The sequence below is a fragment of the Equus asinus genome, chromosome 5, assembly GCF_041296235.1.
Source record: "Equus asinus isolate D_3611 breed Donkey chromosome 5, EquAss-T2T_v2, whole genome shotgun sequence".
NCBI lineage: Eukaryota > Metazoa > Chordata > Mammalia > Perissodactyla > Equidae > Equus > Equus asinus.
Window position 1 is genome coordinate 49,379,058 of NC_091794.1, and position 22,334 is coordinate 49,401,391.

The 22,334-nt window shown below is 44.4% G+C and overlaps 1 protein-coding gene across 1 annotated transcript; it reads right to left on the minus strand.

The window, feature by feature from the left end:
• Positions 1-876: 876 nt before the first annotated feature.
• Positions 877-16,026, minus strand: CLDN11 (claudin 11). Its single transcript, XM_014837385.3, has 3 exons — positions 15,022-16,026; positions 11,361-11,525; positions 877-2,142 (listed from the first exon to the last, which is right to left on the minus strand). Exons 1-3 carry the CDS (start codon positions 15,248-15,250, stop codon positions 1,910-1,912), a joined length of 627 nt encoding a protein of 208 aa, XP_014692871.1. The 5' UTR covers positions 15,251-16,026; the 3' UTR covers positions 877-1,909.
• Between the last annotated feature and the right edge of the window lie 6,308 nt (positions 16,027-22,334).

The following is a 22,334-nucleotide window of genomic DNA, read 5'->3' on the forward strand; positions in this document are numbered from 1 at the left end:
TGCTCCATTCATGTTCACACCTGTCACGCCGTGACAAGTTTTATGAGGAAGGAAGGGTCCTCCAATATCATCACATGACTTGTGTCCTTACACAGCTGTATCATAACTAAGCAAATATTTTGATCAACGTGAAGATTCTGCCTAAGTCATTTAGAAATAGTTTCCACCAGGTTATAATCTCCTAGTATACATAAATATCTACAAAAACGACTGGCCCAAATGGATGTTTCCAAAGAGGAAATGTTTGCCGGTGATTATACTATCAGCTAGTAAAATCAGTATTTTTGGAAAAATACCGCCAAAATAGATTGTAATCTGTTTTTTTAGAGTAGGTTCATAACTTGACAGAGTTTCTGGAATAGAAAACAAACAAAAATCAACTCAATGTGTCTGTCCTTGTTCAAAATTTTCAAACACCTACATGCAGATGTTTGAAAGAAATGTATTTAGATATTATGACCTAAAGATCCAATACAACGGGTTTGTTTTATCCTTCCCTTTATACCTAGCCACTTCCTTTACTGAGTGTTCAGAGGAGATAAGGGAGTTTTTATATATCTGGTCATATATAAATGGGCAGCAATCTGAAACCAAGCGTCAAGCATTGCTGCCCATTTATGTATGACTCAAAGATGCCATACTGTTACTCCGCTGAAGAAACCTAGAGAGCATCTAGGTTACACTTTTATGACTACACATTATCATCATGATATTCTGTAGTGAATAAAATATCACTTCTTAATTATTCAGCACAGTGCAGAATGACCTGTTCTTGAATCACTGATCAGGATCCCTAGAAATTACTAGTAGAGATTAACGAAAATTTTTTAAATCAATAGAAAATACCTCTGGATACAACAGAATATGAAAGGCCAGTTTTGCAGACAGCAGGTTATTTTATTGCACAGATTTCACTTAAAGAACAAAAGGCACCATCAATGTTTGGAGGGTTTGGGGTCTCAGATACTGATAGACCATCAGTGTTTACACCCGTACAGCCAAATTCAACAGTACAGTTTATGTTGAACAATATCACTTCAAGATGGCTAAGAGAATGGAAAGAGAGAGAAAGGGGGAAAAGCCTTACAAATGTGTTAAGTTGAAGCACATGCAACTGTAGGATTAAAAACTGCATCACACAACCCTGCAAATCAAAAATGTTTTGTGGAATGTCAGAGTTATACTCACTTATATTGTTATTTACCATATAATTAAAGTTTATTTGGTTCATTTCCTTCATACTGATGAATTGAGAATTTCAGGAAAACCATGGTTATAAAAATGACCAATCTTGAAAAAGTATGTACAGATAAATTTAAAATCAGAAACTAAAAAATATCCCCACCCTTTGCCCTCAACCTACAAAAGGGAAACTTTCCCATGGAGACAAAGTTCCCCAATTCCCCTCCCTTCCCCACCCTATGTGCCCAGTTCTATCTGTTTCTATCGCTCATAACTAAATGACCTTGGAGCTGAAGAGGAGAGAAGGGAATAGAGAGGCATCTTTATGAGGCTCCCATTGTCATCTGTAACAGTCTGAAAAGTGTCTTTTATTTCTCTCCCCCACACCTAACTCAGCAATATTTGCAAGATATTTAAAATTTAAAGAGAGAAAAACAAGAAAACAAACAATATATACTTTAGTGGGGAAAAAAAAAGAATGTCCAAGAAAAGAGGTAACAGGGGGCAGAACCATGAGAAAAATGTGTGGGCATTATCTGAGCTGAAGATTTCTTTTAAGGCAACAAAAAAGGTGGTGTTAAGACTACAAAATGCCAGACCGATGCTTTTTGAGACCTTTGACTTCGGAGCCTGGCAGAGGAGTGGACATCCCCCTCCCTGGGGCGAGCAAACCTGGGGCCACGGGCCCAGCATCGACAGCACCTCTGTGGGCAGGCCAACAGCTCTCTCATACATGGGCACTCTTGGCGTGAGTCGGGGAGCTGGAGCCCGAAGAGTAGTAGAAACGGTTTTCACCAAACGCCTGGGCATCTCCGGCACAGCAGACGATGACACAGCCCCCCACGAGGCACAGCACAGAACCGATCCAGCCCGCGTACAGGGAGTAGCCAAAGCTCACGATGGTGGTCTCACGGTGGGCACACACAGGGAACCAGATGGTGGCGACCATGGCACAGAGAGCTGGGGAGACATGGAGAGGGCTGTGAGTGGGCATACCCATCACACACCACGTGCAGCAGGCAGGCTCCCCTTCGCTCCACATACACACACCTCTGGCTTCCAACCAACTCCAAAAAACTCTGATACACACAGCTCTGCCCCCTCAGCAATCTGAACCCGAAGGGTTGCATCTATAGAATAAGCTGACCAAAAGTTTATGTCAAACTGCTGCGTCCTTATTTTTTCGACAGGTGGCAGGGACAGAAGAACTCCGATGTAAGAACCTAGAAATAAATAATTTAAGTCCAAAAATATTTATTTGTATTTACTTATATATCTTGACTTTACATACTATTGTTATAATTCTATTATTACACTTACCTACTTGTATTATAACTATCTCTTTCTATGCCTGTTTCCCAAGTTCTGAGTTCCTTGAAGACAAGTGCCACATCTGCCTTATGTTTGCAAAGTCAGTGATTGGCTCGGTACCAAGCACATGATATTTGCTCAATGTATAGTAGTTGAACGACTGAATGACATGAGCTATTCAGAAATGAGAAGCCAAATGGTGCCCACTTCAATCTTCCTCTCTATTTTTTCAATTTGGTCAATTCACATTACAAAGACCTGACGAAGCTATGAAAATTCTCTTGCTGCCGCGACTATTGCTAGACATAAGGGGAGCATCAGCTAAGAGTTTGAGTTTGTGTTATGCTGTTCACAATCACAAAATCTCAACACACAAATCAACAGTTCTTGGAGTAAAAGAATTTACACACTCAAGGGTCTTATAGTGATGATATTTGCTGTGATGGGTCACAATGGCAGAACTTTATGGTCTGGTACTGACCAGTCTAACTTTCAGATTTGATTGGGATTTTAAAGACGAGATAAGAAACAGCCTCTGCATCAGTTACTTCTTCCCCTCCTCCTAAGCAAAGCAACAAAGCAAGGGCAGGCGGAAGCCTACATGGTATTAAAACGGCTTTGGAACCTCCAGACCAGCTCTGTGAAATAGGGTAGCCACAGCGACACGGACTATTGAATGTTTCTCACGAGGCTAGTGAGACTGAAAAACCGAATCTGAATTTTAATTAATTTAAATTGAAATGGCTACATGTGGCTAGCAGCTCCCATACTGAACAACTCTGCTCTAAACAAAGTAACTCCGTATCTTCCTTTGGTGTCTTCTGATTTCTCACAGCTGCAAGCGGGACAGAAATTTTAGTTAAAGCTTTCAGTTGGCATGGCACTTGAAGGAGGACAGACGTTAAAAAAAAAATGAGTTTTCTAATCATCAGCCATAACGGCCTCAATAAATTCAAGACAGGGCATTGCAAGGAGTCTGCTCTCTGTTTCCTGGGGTGCCCCTGGCCCTTTCAACTCAGCAAGCTTTTTCTGATTTCTACGCATACTGAATGATTTTCTAACTTCCCTCTGTGCCCACAGAGAGGAAATATAAGTTTTCTTTACTAAGTTCTAAACTGAGGAAAAGATTTAAGACTTACCCATTTTGAAAGACCTTTTAAACGATCTCATTGTATTTGCATAACTTGTAACACAGGCTTTTGTTAACAACAGACTAAGCCCACCCCCACAAGCTGGGGAGAAACACACATAAATAGAAATGATTCTTATCCTAAAAAAGTACAGGTTCCAAGTGGAAGTCAGAGGGAAGAAAGTGAATTTGGGAGCTCTGAATTGCCCAAATAGGCTTTCTAATAGCCTAAATTCACCCCATTAATTGTGAACTATTCACACAATTAAGGAGTTTATATACATTATCTAAGAAGCTAAAATCCAAATGTTAAGGGCTTCATTTTTCTTAAAGAGTCAGCACAATCTATATTCTATATATAGATTCTATATTCTATATAGAATACATATTCTTCTATATATATTCTTCTATAATATTTTTCTATGAGATACGATGAGGAGATATATCTTCCTTCTGTGAATAGAATGTTCAAGAAGATCAGTGTTAACCAGAACTTCCCTTTCCAGCCCAGGAAAACCTTAGATGTAGGGACAAGTCTTTTTCTTTCTCTTCCCCTGGCCGCGGATTCCAAACCCGGCTCTCTCGGAGAACCACCTGGTATTGTCATAGTCATACTCTCTGCGGTGCACAGAGAAAAACTTTTTCTTTATCAGGATGAGGGACAGAAATCTCTTCTAGAGTATTTCAGCCAGAGACAACTACTGTAAATTTTCCATATCAATACACAGTCCAGCTACGCACTCCTAGCCCCAAAAGTGGGCATTCGCTCTGCTATGGGCAAAAACAGCAACCTAGCAAGGGCTTCCAAACACACAGTCTTGTTTAGAGGAAAAGAGTGGGAGAGAAAAGGAGAATTCCGTAGGAAAAAAGGATTTGCTTCCCTTGGGGCCAGCCTGGTGACACAGTGGTTAAGTTCACTCACTCCACTTCAGCAGCCCAGGGTTTGCCGGTTCGGATCCCGGACTCAGACCTATACACCGCTCATCAAGCCGTGCTGTGGCAGGCATCCCACATATAAAGAAGAGGAAGATGGGCCAATCCTCCTCAGCAAAAAGAGGAGGATTGGTGGCAGAATGCTAGCTCAGGGTTAATCTTCCTCAGGAGAAAAAAAAAGATTTGCTCCCCAAACAACTGATTTGGTTCAATCCAACCAATCTTTCCTATAAACAATTAACCGGTCTCAGAACATCTCATGGTTCAAATTAAGTTTTATATTTTCAATTACGCTGTATTTATACAGACAACACATACATGCACACACACAAAAGCATTCCTCACATTTCATGTAAACCTAACTTTACTTTCAGATCGGGTTTAGATTTTAGCGACTAAGATAAGAAATTGCCCCTAATTTCATTTAATTCTTCCCCTCTTCCTAAGCAAAGCAATAAAGGAGGTTATCATCACATAAGGAAAGAATCAGGCTCAATATTCCAAAAGTAATCATCAGTCTTGATTTTGAGAGTTTTAGAGATTTTCTTAGATTTTATTCCAATATAATTCACCAGAAAAAAGAAAAATCAGAAAAATGTCTAAATCTTGAAATAATGAACCTACAGGATTGGATGAGTGAATGGGTGGATGGATGGACAGACGGATGAATGGATGACAGATGGTCTCATTTCAATTCTGCTCTCCACTTCACACACACCAAAACTGACTTCCAAAATCATGAACCCTTCACGTGAGTTCAATACACTTAAAGTTACAAACTCACGATTTACCTCATTAAAGATTTCCTTGTTTTTATAATCCATTCAAAACAAGGCAAATGAGCACCAGCAAGCTCTTACTTCCTAGTAGATAAATGAACTCCGGGTGGAATTCCTGTGGCTCTCAGAGGCGAACCATGTCAAAACTACCAAAAGCGGACAGAGCGCCACACAACACAAAAGGAAATGAGGGCTTCACCGGGAACAGTGACCGTCAATTGAACCCACAGAGAAGAATGTTTAGAAACTAAAAAAGGAGAATTTATTCAATTTCAGCAATGGTTTGAGGGGAAAAAAGGATATGCTGTAACCAATAAACTTAAAAGTGCAAGTCAAATCATTATTTAACTTAAAAATGTGAAATATTAATAGAATTGGCAATAATTTGGGGCTTTTTTAAAGACACAGAAGGCCTGCTGGATTTTTTTCTATTTGCAGATACACTACACACACACAAAACACATTCAAAAAAGAGTTTGTAATGGTTCTCTCCATTATTTGGGGAAAATATAGAAAACACTTTTCCAAGAAAGTCACAGTTACCTGTAAGGTAAAGAAAATTGAAGAAAAATAAAGGGAATTTTCACTGCTTTTCTTTTTATGTCATCAGAATTTATTTTTAAATTAAGGCTCTCAGAAGAAGACAGGAATTTTAACGCTCAGATTTTTCAATCTGTTTCTCCTCTTCCACCTTCAGAAGATGAATAGTAGGGAAAAGGGAATCTGCCATTTGGGGGGAGCAGAAAGTGGAAATTGGGGACATTCTTTAGCTGAAGAAAACAAAAGAAGAAGGAGGAGAGAAGAGGAGAAGAAAGCTTTGCTGTGCAGACACACATCCATCTGGGCTCATAAAGAGACACACAAGAAAATTCCTTGCTTCACAGAATAAAACTGTTTGCCTCTTTTGATAACTTTCAAATGATCTAATACGACGTGTTGTTTAGTTGATAGAATGCACCCTACTTAAAAGTTAAGAACAATCTTGATGTAACCAAACACAGAAAATATTCGGAAAGACAATTTCAGAGCAATGAGATGCAGGCGTAGCTGTTAATTTCTTTAGGGATTAGATGACATATGGTAATACATGGAGTGAAATAAATGTGACGAAGTTCAATAAAATTGGTACAAGTGCGTTTGCCTGTGGAGGTGACAACTCAGAGATAGAGAGAAAGACAGACCGAGAGATAAAGAGGCCCAAAAAGACAGAAGAGTACCAGACTCTGACAGTCCTTTCTTCCTCCAATGAACACCTCTGTTTTCGGGCTTTGTCAGTTTCAGTACTAAGCATGGAAAGAACTTCTAAAAGCATCATTTCTAGCACACAGCAATATTTTCATTAAAATCACTTAAATTACTCCGATGTATATTAGTAATACTGGAAAAAATCTGCCTTGCTATTATAACCAAGATTTGCATCAGAAAAGATCTGGGGACTGGAAGAAAAGGAGAAGCGTGTAGATGAAGCAGACCGGCCATGAGTTGGTCATTACAGACAATGAGCTTGGGTTGATGGGGGTTCATCATACTTTCTACTTTAGCGTATTTTTTAAATTTTTCGCAATAAAAAGTTTTTTTAAATCCCCCTCCATTTAACATTTTCCAGTGCAATGACCACCGTCTTCTGCAATCAATGCTATTATGACACACGATCTAATCAGCAATTCACTTTGAGCTTTTCACAAAGGAGCCAGTTAACTCAAGGCAACAAGCAACGAGATTTCTAATAGGCAGCTGGCTGGAGTCATATTTATTTGTGGTTTCCTTATAATGGAAAACTAGAAAAATTTTTGTTTTTCTTTTTTCATTTGTCATTCTCTAAGTTTTCACTTAAGAAAACATTGCTGCCAAGGACATACTTCTGTTACACAATGACTTTTATGAAGATCTAATATTTAAACAATCATCAAGTCAATGGAATATCTGAGTGTATTATTTTCCTGGCTTGCTTTCAACATTTTTTCCCTTATTTCTATTCCACACATCATTATCTTTTTTTTTCCTATAACCTTTTTTGAAAGCTAGTCTTATGGCCATTTGTTAATTTTTTTTTTTTAAATCACAGAATTTACAGACAGCAGAGACTTCATAAAGCAGTTAATCCCTCCAGTTTTATTGAGAAGGTCATTTAAGCCACAACAATACTAAGATGCCACAGCCTTTCCACTGCCCATATGAAATTTAATTTAGATTAGGGACTTGTGCGTATAAAGCTAATGACTTTGGAAGAAGACTTTTTCTAACTATTCTCTTAAGGCCCCGGGATTAAGGGCATCTCTGTTGATTCCACACACAAGGATTCCCCTCCCCATAGGACGCCTGACTCTGTGTACAGGATGAGCTCAATCTGTCCCACATTTGCACACATCCTTCATTTTACTGTAATTTCATTATTAACCTGTAAGTTCCAAGCTAAAACAACTTTTTTCCAATACAAATAGGATTCCTGGGGCCATATTTTTAAAAAGAGAGAGAAGATGAAAAAATTTCACTTAGGAAGGAAAACACATTTCCTTTCTTTCCATTCCTTACCCCATCTCCCCAAGAAACACCCAAATCAAATACTTTCTAACTTCTAGAGAGGTGAGAATTAAACTGAATCAGAACTAACTTGACCATTTTCAGTTGGGTAGTTTAATATGGCTTTTTATAAGGGAATAGGCAAAAAACTCCCACTATTGATTCCTACACTCTGGTTTCTACAAAGTGAACAAAAGAAATATTTCTGTTATACCAAGATGCAACCTAGTGTTTCCAGGAACACCTCATTGTCTCTCCTTACCAGCTGTGTGTGTGAAGACTACCCTGCAGAAATTAGGATCAGAAGAATGCCGAGCTGCCCTCTGGGTTAGCTCTGTGGCTCCTCTGACCAACAGCAATAATAATAGCAATCATTTATTGAGCACTTAGTTGTTGAGCCAGACATCACGCTGAATAACCTGCATACATCATTTCACTATTCTTATCAGCTTCGGAAGTAGGCATTATTGCCCCCATTTTACATAAAGGCTCAGAGACATTAACTGCCCCAGTTCACATGGGTAGAAAGTGGTAGATCTGAGATTCAGTACAGTTGGTCTGACTCCGAATGATAAGATAAAGCAACTCAGGGCACAGGCACCTCCTGCCTTGGCAGGGGCTCTTGAAAAGCCACAAACAGATTAGATTCGCTTCAGATCCATCCCAGATCTGAGGAGTCTACTGCTCCTTGAGCTACTCATCTGGCTTAAGAAGCCAGCAGCATCAGGCTCCCCTTTCTTCCCCCACAGCAGGAACCAAATCCTCACGCCATTAAACTTACGCCACTGAGAAGATAAAGCTGTACAACAGACATAATTTTATTAAGCTTTCAGAAAAACAATTAAAGCTTTTCAGGGTTAGGAAGAGCTGATTTTAATTAATAGCGCTTACAGTCTCCATACCAAGATTAGCTTCGACAGTGTTTCCAGTTCCCAGGCCCCGAGACCCCAGTGTGGCCTGGTCCCCCTTGGTCAGCGACCACATCTCAGCTGGAGCACCATCGGTGACCCCTAGGACCCAGCACAAGCCCAGCACTGGCTTCTCCCAGGACAGCGACAGAAGCCAACCCAGAGGGACACAAAGGGAGCCTTCACTCTCTCTTGCTCCTCCCACCCCGGCCAAGAGGGGAAACAAGGCACAGGGGCTCGGTGGGGAGAAGACAGAGGAGACCAGCAGGTGCCACACTTGAGACAATGAGCTTTACATTTCCAGAGCCAGCTCGTTCCAGTCAAAACAACATCCAACCCAAAGGCCAGTGGTGGCCCACCAAGAAATCAATCCGGACAGGAGGAATCAAAGAGGAGCAGGTAACACTGGAAATGCCCAGCTACCAGAGGTCGAGGAGCACTGCCCTCGTCCCATCCCAGGCTGAGCAGCCAGAAAAGCACAGCCTTCCTGGGGGGTCCTCAATGCCCCCTCCATCCTTTCACTGCAGGCAGTAGACAGGGGCTGAGGAACTCACACCACACACTTTCCTCTCTGATCTGTCTACCTCCACCAGCCCACTTGAAAGAGACAAAGAAAAACTTTATTGAATTCAGCCAGGAAGTTTCAAACAAGTGGTTGACACGTTTTTAAATAACCCTGTTATTCAACAACGATTTATTTGTTTTTAGGGGGTTTTTTCAGACTTATTTGCCTGTATGTACGTTGCTTTTATATCTATTTTCCACAGCATTTGGGTTTGGTTTTGCTTGTTTCTAACGTATCCTCTTACTTGTGGATATTCTGTGACTCTCATACGAAAGGCCAGAATTTCTAAAGATGATGATCTAAAACAGACCCATCCTATGGCTTTGGCATCCTCAAAGCCAAAGAGAGCCTTCCAGGGCTTCTGTAAGAATGTGAGGACAGTAACAAGCAAGGGCAAATATCTCAGATGGGAAGGGTTTCACCTGGATTCCGCAAACCAGTTTCCTCGTGCAGCTTTGGTGACCCGTTGGAAAGAGAATTCAGATACAGGGATCTGAATGCCAAAAAGCACCCCCAGAGGGGACTGTGTGAGTTAGATGCAGGGCACGATGCCGCCTGTGTGCTCCATGTGGCACTCCCACACACATTCTTTGTGGCTGGAACCAAAATGGTCACGCCCAGATTCTTTTCTGGAAATTACAGTGGTCTTCTGGTCTTTTCACTCCTGTTGCCACACACACACAGATGCACACACACACTCTCTCACACACACACACACAAGCCCCTCCTTTGACTTCTGGGTGGCTTCACAAGCCCCTGAAAACCTCCATCCCTTTGCAATTTCATGAAATGGTGCCCCTACCTCTCATGTCCCCTCACCTCACGAGTGTCAGTGTGGGTGACCATGACTCAGTGGCCCTGAGCCAGACAGAACCCTGACCCCTCACCCTTACCCCTTAAGCACATGTCTGAAACGTGTCTGGGGATGGGAATTCCTTGGCCCAGGAGAGCTTGACTTTCTTTCTAAGCCACATGCAGACCACCATCTCCGCACTAATGTATTAGTACACTTTGCAACAAGAGCTGCTGTTCTCAAAACTCACATCTTCTCTTAGAATTTAGAAGGTGCTGACGGAATTAGCATTCAAGAAAAAAAAGAAATGAAGTCACTGAAGAGTACAGAGCTAGAAGGAGCCTCCCTAGGTTATTAAGTCAGGCCCTCTGTGTGTATGAAATCAGGAAACCTGAACGCACACATGCCATTTGCTTGGCCTGGACTGTCCCTCTCTCCCATCCATGACCTGACCACCTTCTCTTCGATTCTCAAAACTCATCGCTGGGGTCCTCTGCTCTGGAAAACTCCTCCAGTCTGGCTTAGGTGCCTTCCTATGTGTGCGCACAGCCCGTGTACCTTTTTTGGATGAGCACACAGCACACTCTATCGAGATGTCCCAGTACACTCAAAGCAGAGGCCACCTGTTCTTCCCCAGTATCCCCAATGCCTCCCAGTGCCTGGCACTCAGCAGGTGCTCAGTGAATGCTTACTGAATAAAAGCTTGTGTCATCACTGAGTGATCTCGCGCTCTCAACATCTTACTTTTCTCTTGCCCTCCTCTTTCTCTAGTCTTAATTTATACATTAAATGAAGTTCTCAATCCTGCCTGCACGTAAGAGTCACTTGGGAATCTTTCAAAAGAAATCTTTGCCCAGCCTGATACCCAGAAATTCTGACTCAGTTGACCTGTGGTGGGACCCGGGCACAGGAGTTTTCAAGAACAAATCCCATCGGGAAGCCTGCGTGGAGAGCCACTGTGTAACTCTCTTCTGTCCTGGTTTCTCTCTTAGGTGTCCTCAAAATCCATTCTTTCTTTTTGTTTTTTAACTTATTTTTATATTCAGTGACCCCCACAGATATTACCTATCCCTCTATATAAACTGCCCATGAAACATAAGGGATACACATGGGGGTCTATTCTGCCACAGATTCACTCGGCTTCCTGTCACATGCCTCTTGAACTCGAGGAAGCAGTGGCAAGATCTGAGACTCATCATGTTCACTCTGAGTTGGGGCGCTGTATGGGAAGCTGTCTTACCCAGCAGAATGAGCATCACGCCAGCCAGCTGGGCCCGCCGGTACTTGGCCACACCAGGCTCGTGGCCCATTCGGATGCAGGGGAGAACTGTCAGCAGCAGGAGAATGGCCGGCAGACCGAGGACCGAGGCTGCAATCATCAGGGCTCGGCAAGCCTGCACATAGCCTGGCAACGAGAGAGCAGACGGGGTGGGTTAGGCCATGGTCCCCTTGGATCCTGAACCCCGCCCCACGGGAATTCAGCACCATCTACCTTCCTCCCTCGTGCCCCATTCCAGGACTTAGAGTGTGTTCAATGTTGTTCAAGATCGTTTCACACGTTCAACCTTTAAAGCAACTCAGTGACAAAAGAGAGAGGTTGAGGGCTGGAGACGCTGAATGAGGGAGTCCTGGTTTAGACCACTGGGCAAGCCTCCAGGATGAAAGGGCCAAGGGCCCATTACAGTATTACACCACCTTGTGAGAGATCCAGATTCTCAGATCTTCCAAGAAGCCCTCTGTGACGGGCTGAGTTGGGTCCAGCCTGCTGTTGATACGCTCTACCTGTGTGACCTCGGGCAAGTTACTGAACTGCTGTGTCTTGACACTTTCCTCATCTATAGAGTAAAAATAATAATAGTACCTACATCTCTCTAACAGAATTCAATGACGATGAAATCAGTTAATTCACGCAGTGCTTAGAACACTGCCTAGCACATGCTAAGTATTCCAAAAAGGTCGGCTATTGTTCCTGGTGGTGTTACTCTGTGTATGAAGTACTTTTATCTCTGGGTGTACTTGGTAATTTTGTCCCTAACCATGTGCTTGTCATTCACATTGTGTATAAATAGTGTGTGGCCCTAACTGGGACTCAGGTTTCTTCTCTTGATAACTCGCCAAAGGCTGCTGTGCTCATGAATCCTGCCCCCCATAGATGGTCAGGCTCCATCTCCTGCCTCACCCACGGCGCCCTGGGCATGCTTCCACAGTGGTCCACTATTGCTTTAAAGGCATCTCTCCAGCCCCAGGGATTCTTGGAGGGCAGACACCTGCCTCGGTCTTCATGGAGCTAACACAGTGCCCACAACACATGATGTAAACATACGATTATGAATGAAGGAATAAGCAAGTTGAAGAATAAGAGTGGAGCAAACTACCTGAACTTTATACTGTCAAATAAAATGCGACGGAACGACTTTGCTAAGAAACAGATCACAATATTTGCCATATTTATGTAAAACAAATCCGACAAGACACAGGGAGAATATGACAGGCTTAAACGTATTGTTTCTCATTAAAACATTCTCCCTCCTCCAAAAAAAAACGGGCGGTTGTATTTATTGCTCTCCCCTTTTTGCTCAGAGGGAAGTAGAGCTAGTGGCCTGGAGGAGGCAGAGTTAATGGCAAAGCCAAAAATGAGCCCCAACTTCTGCCTCACACACCAGGACCATCCTACCAAATCTGGCCAGCCCTTTCTGTGCACCAGGACCCAGCTGCAGCGCTGCCTCTTAGCAAGGTATGTTCCGCCAGGATTCACACTCCACAAGGGCACTCTTCCAACCACTGCCCATCTCAGCTTCTTCAGAGTTAAAGGTAATCAGTCAGTCAGGTATCTATTGACCTGAAGACCCCCAGAGAGGAGCCACAGGACGTCTGAGGCAGGACAGCGCGCCACAGCCCTATGCCCCTGTGGCTTGTAGGAGAGCCAGGGCGGACACAAAAAAGACAGTCAACTAGCAACCGAGCTTCTGAAATTCATGGCACAGGCTGTCCACGTGTTGGGTGCCAAGGCCATGTCTGAAAATGAAAAGATGGAGACTGAACAATGTCCCTGTCTCCAGCCGAAGTGTGAGGGAGGTGGACAGCAGGAAGCAGCAGGCCCTCCCTAAAATGTACTCCATCTGTGGGATGGTCTATGTTCTCTGAAAATAAACCACTTGGCACTGAAAGCTCAGTAAACTTACTTTCAGGGGAAGGAAGCAGAGAGTCATATTATGCTTCCCTCAAAGATTCCTACTAAATACCGTGCCCAGCTTTTAATAAAAAATTACAGTTAGCATTTGCGGAGCATCTACTACATCAAAGGAGGATTACATCTCTCATCTCATTTACTCCCCAAAACAACTCTGAAAGATAGGTGGTTTGATTTTAATTGTAAAAGAAGACAGCTGGGGTTCACTGAGGTTCATAACCTGTCCCAAACGACCCAGATCGGGAGTACTGGATGCGAGTCTGACCCAGGTCTACCAACGCCAGCACTGACGGCAGGTGGGTCCAGATCTGGGTTCCCCCCTCTGTCATTCTGAAAGTCCAAAGTGGAGAAAAGGAGCGTGAACGGCAGGACTGGCCCACCTTGTGTGCACCTGCCGTGTGCCGGTGTCAACGCCAGGTCCAGGCAATGATGCAGAGAGAGTAGGACGCCATCTACATCTCCGAGGAATTTAAAATGTGCTGGGAGAACCTGACTCACAAACAATGAACAAAAAATCGAAATGTGCCCTGATGGGGATAAGAGTCAAACACCAGGAGAGCGAGGAGAAAAGGGGGACTGATTCCCACTACAAGGCCTGGGAAATAGGAGGCACTCCGGGGGGGCGGCTTAAAGGGGGAGCAGAGTCTCTGGGAAGCGAAAGGCTCATCCGAAAGGCTCATCCGGGACTAGGCACCAAGCCACAGGCTGGCGCTCAGCAGAGTCAGGCCGCTTGTTAAGGAAACCAGGACAGACCTTTAAACGCGCACCATCCTCAAAGGCTAGCGGGACAGACGGCAATCGCGTTCAGGCCAGGGATGCGAGAAACCCTCACGGCAGGACCGAGATTCCGAACAGAAAACCCGAAGGGGCGCCCACGACCTCGCCAATCACCCACCTGGCTCAAGGTTTAAATCTGAACCGAAACTGTGTTCCAGCACTTTTCAACGGGGCAGCAAGCGAAGATGGGGCCCTCGCCTGGCGTCGGGGGAGGTGGAGGCTAAGCGATTCTTCCCTCCGCTCCCCACTCCGGGGCCCAGCTGGAGAGTCGGCCCTCCGAGGGGCGCCCGCTCTTCCCCATCCCACTGAGCGGTGCGGAGGAGGCAGGGGGGATCATGCAGGCCAGCGGACGGACGCCCCCACTGCGGCGACAAGGGGTGGGGGAAATAAGATGGGCCCCGGCACCTGCGGGAACCGACCTGGCGGAGCTCGGAGGGCCCTAACTTGGCCAGGACGCCTCCCGTCCCAGGAGGACGGGGACACAGCCTGCACCTGTTCAGAGCACTTGCGTTTCTCTCTGTCCTCCTCGCCTTTGCTGGGGGGAGGCTGGGGCCAGGGGAGTGAAGTACTTCTGATAAACCTATGGCCAGAGCATGGGGCAGGTGGGGCGACGTAATTAACATGGTCTGAGTTCCAACTACATGTCTATGAGTTGGTTCATTAACTTCTCAGGGTGACTCGGCCAGTGGCCGCCACTGTGATCCCAAATTCCAGATAAGAAACTGAGGCTGAAAGAGGGCTGCCTAATTCCTCTAGGTGGGACTGAAGGTGTCAAAAATGTGCCCAAAGGTTTTCAAGCCCCAAAATGTTTCTGTGGACGCCGTCTAATGTCCCCCCCACCCCCCTTCCTCCCCCCACCCCCCCACCCCCGCCCCCAAGTCTGCCCTGAGGATAAGGGTTTAAGAGCAACCACTTGCGAGGCGGGGGTTCTTACCCGGCAAGATGAGGATGTCCACCAGGGGTTTGCAGTGGTACAGCCCCGTGGCCATGACGCAGTCGGCCCACAGCCCCTTGGAGCCCAGTTCGTCCAGCTTGCGGCAGGTGGGGATGGTGTAGCCGCAGGTCACCACCCAGTCATTGGTGGACGTGGTGACGATGATGCCGATCCAACCCACGAAGCTCGTGACGAAGCCCACTATCTGCAGGCACGTAGCCACCATCATAGCGACCGCCGCGTCCCCGAGCCTCGCCCCTCACTGGCTGCGCCCGCGCCCCGGGCTGGACTGAGCCTGCCCCGGTCCTCCCTCTCCCGCGCTCGAGAGCCGCTGGCCGGCGACAGCCCGACGCCGGATGCTCGAAGCGGAGACAGGCCACGAGAGGCTGCGAGCGCAGCTCCGACGGCACGACGGGCGCACGGCTGGGACAGCGGCGCGGCTGGGCAGCGCGCCCCCGCCCCCCGCTTTAAACCCCGTAGTCCCCGCCGGCGAGCGCCAATCGGCGACGGCCCGGGGTCGAGCCGGCCAATCGCAGGGCGGGGTCCGGGGTTAGGGAGGGGAGCGATCCCGAGGCCGGCCGGCCCCGTCCCGCGGCCGGTGCTGGAAGTGAAATGATTCGGTCCAGTCCAAGAAATGGAGAGCGACGAGAGGGCCCGCGTCAGGCGCGGGTCTGTTTTGCTGCGAATTCTCTCTCTCCTTGCTGCGCCTCTCTCATCTCTGTCTCTGGTCTTCGCTTCGCTCCATCCCACCCTCAACTTCTCCCCAGGCGCTCCTTCTTCCAGCTGAAAGCGGAGAGCTTGGTTCTTCCGAGGGGACTGGGTTCCTCCCCGGCCCAGTGTTGTAACTGATGAGCCGGGAATTGCCCTCAGGAATAATCGAAGCATTCAGCATACCGCAGTTACCGGGAGAAAGAAAGCGATGCTCTCCCGTGGTCAAAAATCATCAGGGGCTGCCATGGCCATCATAGTGCTGACAACGACAGCAACTCACATTTATCCAGCTGTGTCATGGACTGGTGCATGCATTTGTATTTATGTATTATCTCACTTAATTCTCACAGCAACCCTTTGTGGTAGGAACAATTGTTTACACAGAAAAGTGTGAAGAAGCAGCATGAGAGAAGTTAAGTTGCCCAAGTTCACACCGCTAGGAAGGGGTAGACTCCGTGGGCCGTCTCACCTCCCCTCCCCCCATCTCCAACCATTCCTGGGAACCTGTGCTGATTATCACTTTCTGAAAGTTCCTTAAGGGTTCAAATGTCCCGTTTTTGACACATTAAATGCTAGGCTGACAGCTCCAGGTCACTGTAAATAAGTGAATGTCTGTGCTCCCCTGAGAATGCTGCCTGGCCCACAGTGAGCACTGACAAGTGTCAGCTGTCATCACTATCAACAGCTTCAGGCCACCTTCTCTCCTTACCTTCAAATAAGACCCATTATATGCACCTTTATTATCATGTAGAAGAAGTCGCCCTTGGGCTCCATTTACATTAAAGGCTTTTAATTCTCTTTGACACATTTGGCTTACCTTATTTTATGCCTCTATGGACGACCAGGAGATGGAAAGATGCAAAGGGTTTCAGCAAGCACAAAGCCTCCTATTCGACACTCTCAATCTGAGATACAGATCACAAGTCATGGGTACTATGCTTCCCCGTGTCTGTGCTGGGCGTCAGGGCAAATCACCAAGTCTTCTAGGGAAGAGCGGCTTCAAGAAGTCCCCAAAGCAATCAAGCGCACAAACAGAAAGGGCTCTGTGTAGACGACAGTGTCAAATAAAAGAACCACAATAATCACCCAGGAGAGCACAGTGGTTAAGAACGAGGGTCAGGCTGCCTGGCTTCCCATCCTGGCTCAGCCACCTACCAGATGTGAGACCAAGTTACTTCACCCCCCTGGGCCTCAGCTTTCTCATTTGCAAAACGGAGATGAAAATAGTGCCTAAACCTCAGAGGTTTCTTGATTATGTGAGTTAGTACACATATGGAGCTTGAAGACAATGTATGGTACAAAGTAAGTGCTCAATAAACCCAGGCTGCTATTATTATGGTGATTCAGAACTCTTGCCTCGGCCCTCTTACGTGTTCTCCCTGCATCCATACAAGTTAGATTTGTGGAAAGCACTGTATAGGATGTGTGCCCCTTTTTGGAGTGAGCCATTGTGTTTGGAGGCATTTCATCACTAGGATCTATTGACCTGGATGTTTTCAGGTATTTCCTCATAACATAAAAAAGAGAGAGAGAGAGAGCTTTTAAGTATGATATAAAATATAAAAACCAAGCAACATCAATTCATTGAAAAAGTAGTTATGAAATCTGCACTGATATGACTCCATTAGCATTTGACATTCTAAGGATGAAAACTCAACCCCTCAGAAGTCAGCAATGCCCAGATCACCCACAAGTCACGCACACAGAGGTATTGTAAAGCTGGATTTCAGGACTCAGGCACTAAATGGTAGAAAGAGTTGTCGAGTTGTTCGGATCTTGGAATGGAACCTCCTGAGTTCATATTCCAACTTGATCACTTAGGTTGTCTCTCAACTCATGTGACCCTCAGGTTCTTCATCTATAAAGTGAGAATAGCAGATGCTCCCCCCAACCCCACCCAGGGTTTTTGTGAGGGCTAAGGGAGATCATTTACACAAAGTGCACAGCACAGTGCCCGGCACGGATGGGCACTCATAAATGTTAGCTACTGTTAGTATTATTTGTAGGCAATATAGATCAGTTGGAAATATGAGTTGCCTTTGATAGAGACTAAAGCTAAAATAACTAGGTTATTATTATCATTATCTGTTAATGGGAGAGAAATCCTAAGATGAATGTGTAAAGAATTGCAACGCAGATGTACAAAAGGCCACCCGAGGGAGGCCAGCAAAGTGTAACCTGTTTGAATGAATTAGCTGTAAATAGAGTGTGTCCTTTGGAAAGGAAGTTGGGCAGCCATGAAGCACAGGGAATTGGGAGCCAAGAGGCACAGAGAGGCCACGAGCGTCCTCTGCTATCCACAGGAGATGGTGTGGTGGCGCACAGACTCCAAGGATGGGGCCCCTGGACAGTGGAGAGGCCCCTCAAGCTGTCTCAGCTGAGGGACTTGCTCTGAAGTCGCCCACGCTCCCAGCTGTGGCTCTCCTGCCCAGCCCTCCTTGTGATAAGAACCTGACTTCCCACGTAGCGTAACTTGATAAACTGATGTGCCAGGTCTACCACGTGCCAGGTACTCCTTGCGTTGTGAGAGTCAGTCTCTCAGGGTCCAGTCACCCCAGAGAAGTGTCAACAGGGGGGCCCCAGACCTCCCAAAGGCCTTTCTCTCAGAAAACTTTGCCGTGTCATCTCTTCACAGTTCTACAGGACATAAAAGAACTAGTAAGGTATAGCTGAAGTCTGATTTCAGGCTTTTGACCCTAAGTCCAATATTCTTTCCATTATGAAAAATGTAAAAGTTTTTCCTATGGCTTGAGCATAAGTTCCTTAAGCTTATTCTTATTAGAAGATATTTAAAAGGGAGGACTAGAGAGCCAGTCAATGCCCTAAATGCTAGATGTGTACTGAACAAAAGAAACGACCTGGTTAACTGTTCTTCTGCCATTTACACCTAAAAATATTCAATAACTAGCCTGTGATTCAGTTAGAGCGCTAATGCCCATCGCAGTGGCAAGTGCGTCTGCTGACCAGCGGCAAAAGCCCACGTTGAAAGCAAACCTTGAGCCAAAGGAGTGGGCTCGCAGCGACTACTAGTGGTTGTCTTTTGTCATTGCACTGCTGTGTAAGGGGCCCGTGGCTTCTAGAGAAACGTGGTTGACCGCAGCTTCCCACGTTCCAAATGTGTTCGTTAGACCCGGGTGGAATGTACGTGTCTCTGCGAAAGCTTTCCTCACATATTAAAAAGGATGCATATCTTTAGAAAACTGAAGATGAAATCATAGGACATATATGAAATTACTTAGGTGAGATTTTTTCATTCAAAAAAAAGCACTTTTAATAAGACCTCTTTTTAAAGGGTCAGTTCCTCTGGTGGATTTTAATGTTTGGTAACACAAAAATTCTATATACACACACATTTTTAGAAATATTGTGGTACGAATTCATAGTGTAAACAAATGTATCAAACATAGACTTTAAAAAAGGAAATGCCCTGTGAGTTTTGGGGTTTTGTGCATTTTGTTGACCACTGAAATCTGCGTGTGGCACAATGCCTGGCACATATAAAGGCACTTAGGTTAATGTTTTATCAGGGCACTAATCCCATTCCTTAGGGCTCCACCCTCATGACCTAATCACCTCCCAAAGGCCTCACCTCCAACACTGCCGCATTGGAGATTAGGTTTCAACATATGAATCTGGGGGGACAGGAATATTGAGTTCACAGCAGATGGGAGTCTGAAGAGCCGGTGCAGAAGCGACCAGGAGTGGGGTTAGAACAGGTCCAGGGAGCGGGCAAGAGGCAGAGTGACGGCTCTGTGGTCTCTGCACCCACCTGCTGTCCTTGGTAGAGTGGAGCCTTCTCCAACAGAAGGGATGTGTGCCTCAAGCAGGAAAATCTCTGGTTACCAAGAGATGCTGGCCTCCGTTAGGGCATCTCGGTCAAGAGCGCTTTCACTCCCATGCAGAATTTCCACCTCAGCCGCTGGGGAAAAGTTGCCTTTTCAGAGTTCCATTTCTTGACCTTCATGGTGCAATTAAAATACCATTCCTTCAGAAGCCATTTTATTCCAAATTTCCCCTCCTTCCACTTGGAGATAAAGCAAAATAATGAAAAACCTCTATCGAGAATGTTAGATTTGAGTCCTTTCCGGGGTGTTTTCTCTCTTCTGCCTTCAAACAGCCAATTCCATTTATCTACTTCTCCGCCAGGAGTTTCAGAATATGTTGGATGATATCATGTCTAATTCACCCTGTGAGATCCTACTTCCTGAAGAGCAGTAAAAGTCCTTATTTTTAGTTCAAACTGGAGACCATATTTTCTAAAAACATAATAGTATTAAAGTATATAAGTTCTGAAAGGAAAAACAAGAAAATTGACTACAAAGCCACACTATTAAATTCTCTTAGAAATTAAGAACAGGTGTTTCCATTTTGCTATCTAGGACTTCAAAATACAATTTGTCACATTTTAAGTGCTTTACTGAAAATGAATGAGTCATAAAGTGATCAAAACTATCATATGTCCTCTTGTTATTTATTCTATATAATATTAACATCATATAAAAGCATAAATTATATTCTCAACACTATACTCTTCCATAAAAAAAAATGGCTAGAAGAGAACCTATGTCTCGTTCATACCAATTGTTTTCTTTGTTTTTTTTTTGCTTCTTACACAAGTAAGACTCTTCTTTATGAAATCGTCCTGAAGGGGAACATTCCTGGACACCAGGACCCAAGGGAGACCATTGGAGCAGGAGGGGAAGGGCACTGGGCTGGAACCCTGGCTCCACCACTTGCTAGTTGTGTGGCCTAGGGCAAGTTATTTAACTTTTTATTAAATAACTCTGTTTAGTAACTACTATTTTATTTCCTGCTAGTAAAATGACATTAAAAATAGTAATTATTTCATAATAGCCATGAGAATTAACGCATCACCATATGTAAAATGCTTGGAGGAGGGCCTACCACATAGTAAGTACTCAGCAAATATTAGCTTTTATACCAAAAATAGTTGCTCAGGTGGTTATAAACCTATTTGAAACCAACATGACCTTAACCTTCAGGTTACATAGCAGTGAAATTCAAAACATTGCATAACCTAGTAGCAGATGAACAAGAATTTGAAAGGAAAGCAAACAGCATCTCTTCCACAACTACAGAATGAGGCCTTTTTAACAGCGAAGATATTTCCAGTCACTTCCCTGTTTTTGCCATTAAGATTTAGCCACTAGATACTATTCCTTTTAATTCCATTGATAATAATATTTTTGCAGAAATGAGCTTGGCCACTGGAGGGCTCTCACAGACTCTCATTAATGCTGTCTGAAAGTGATTCCATAAAAATAACTAACATAAGGAATGAACATCACAAAATATCAATAACACAACTGATACTTTGAAAGTAATTCAGCAATGTATAGCAAAGGATTTAAAATATGTATATTCTTTGATCTAGCTTCTAAAATTCTAAGAAAATTATTATGAAAGCTTCCAATTAAGTTTTTTCAATTTACATTTCAATTAAATGTTCAATTAAGTAGATGTTATGTTATAAAACATGTTTCAAAATGCAAATTGCTAAATTTCTTTTAAAAATATCTGTATAGCTAGAGACTGGTTTTTAAATATATAAAAATATATTTGGAAAGTATACACTGAAATGTTGACAAGCAGTTCCTTTGGTTAGTGAGATTGAGGGTTTTGTCTCTCTTTTGTTCTTTAGGCATTTTCCAATTTTCCATAATGAACATGAGTTGATTTTATATGAGAAAAAATTTTTAATTTTTTAATTTAAAATATTTTCAACATTTTTAAATATTCATTATTATAAGGGTCTATAAAGAGCACTCATGTCCCTAAACACTATGTGAGTAGCCTGACGATTATGTTGCTACCTCACTGGCAGTCCTCTTCACCTTCAGAACATAGTTCAGAGCCTTCACAAGATCACACAGACCTTTTATGACACAACCCTCTCAGCAACCCCTCCACTCCTCTGTGCAGCCCCCTACCCCAAGGAATGTCCACACCCGTCATAATGAACTCCTTAGGGGTTCTTCATAGAAGAACAGCACACTCTCTCATCCCCTATGATTTATACCTGCCCTTCATCTTGCAGGAAATGACCTCCTCCACCCAGCTACTTCCCAGGCACCCAAAATTAATTAGCCCAAGAACCTCCTATAACAGGATTTTCCTGCTTCTTCCTATGAAATTCTGAAGAGTTCCCACAGCATCTTGTGCATGTTTTAATCAAAATATAAATTACCCATATGATACTGTTTAGTTTCGAATTTAACTATGTGAATTGTTTTCTCACAAAGTATAATACTGCATTCATTCCTAGCTTCCAACATAACCTTGTGCAGATCCTTCTGTCTAGAATGCTCCCCAACACAGCCACAGCTCCCCTCTCCCCTCAACTCACATCTCTCAAAGTTCTGTTCCGGTGTCATTTGGAACAGAAACATTCCTCACTCTCCAGGTTGAGCTAGGTGTAGTCATCATGTTCCTCTAGCCATCTGTATAGAACTTAGCCACACTGCTTTGAAATTATCTGTTCAGCTGCCTAGGAGTTCCTCAAAGGCAGAAGTGGTGCCTGACTCATTCCAGTAAGTAATCTAGCAGAGTGTCAGTGTCAGGCCAGAGCAAACAGTAAGCGT

Bases quoted from the DNA above. Each gene is read 5' to 3' on its own strand.
- CLDN11 (XM_014837385.3), bottom strand. From the start codon at position 15,250: ATGATGGTGGCTACGTGCCTGCAGATAGTGGGCTTCGTCACGAGCTTC. The intron at 11,526-15,021 runs GTAAGAACCCCC...TCTCGTTGCCAG, and splicing joins GGACATCCTCATCTTGCCGG to GCTATGTGCAGGCTTGCCGA. The intron at 2,143-11,360 runs GTAAGACAGCTT...ATGTCTCCCCAG, and splicing joins CGTGATGCTCATTCTGCTGG to CTCTCTGTGCCATGGTCGCC.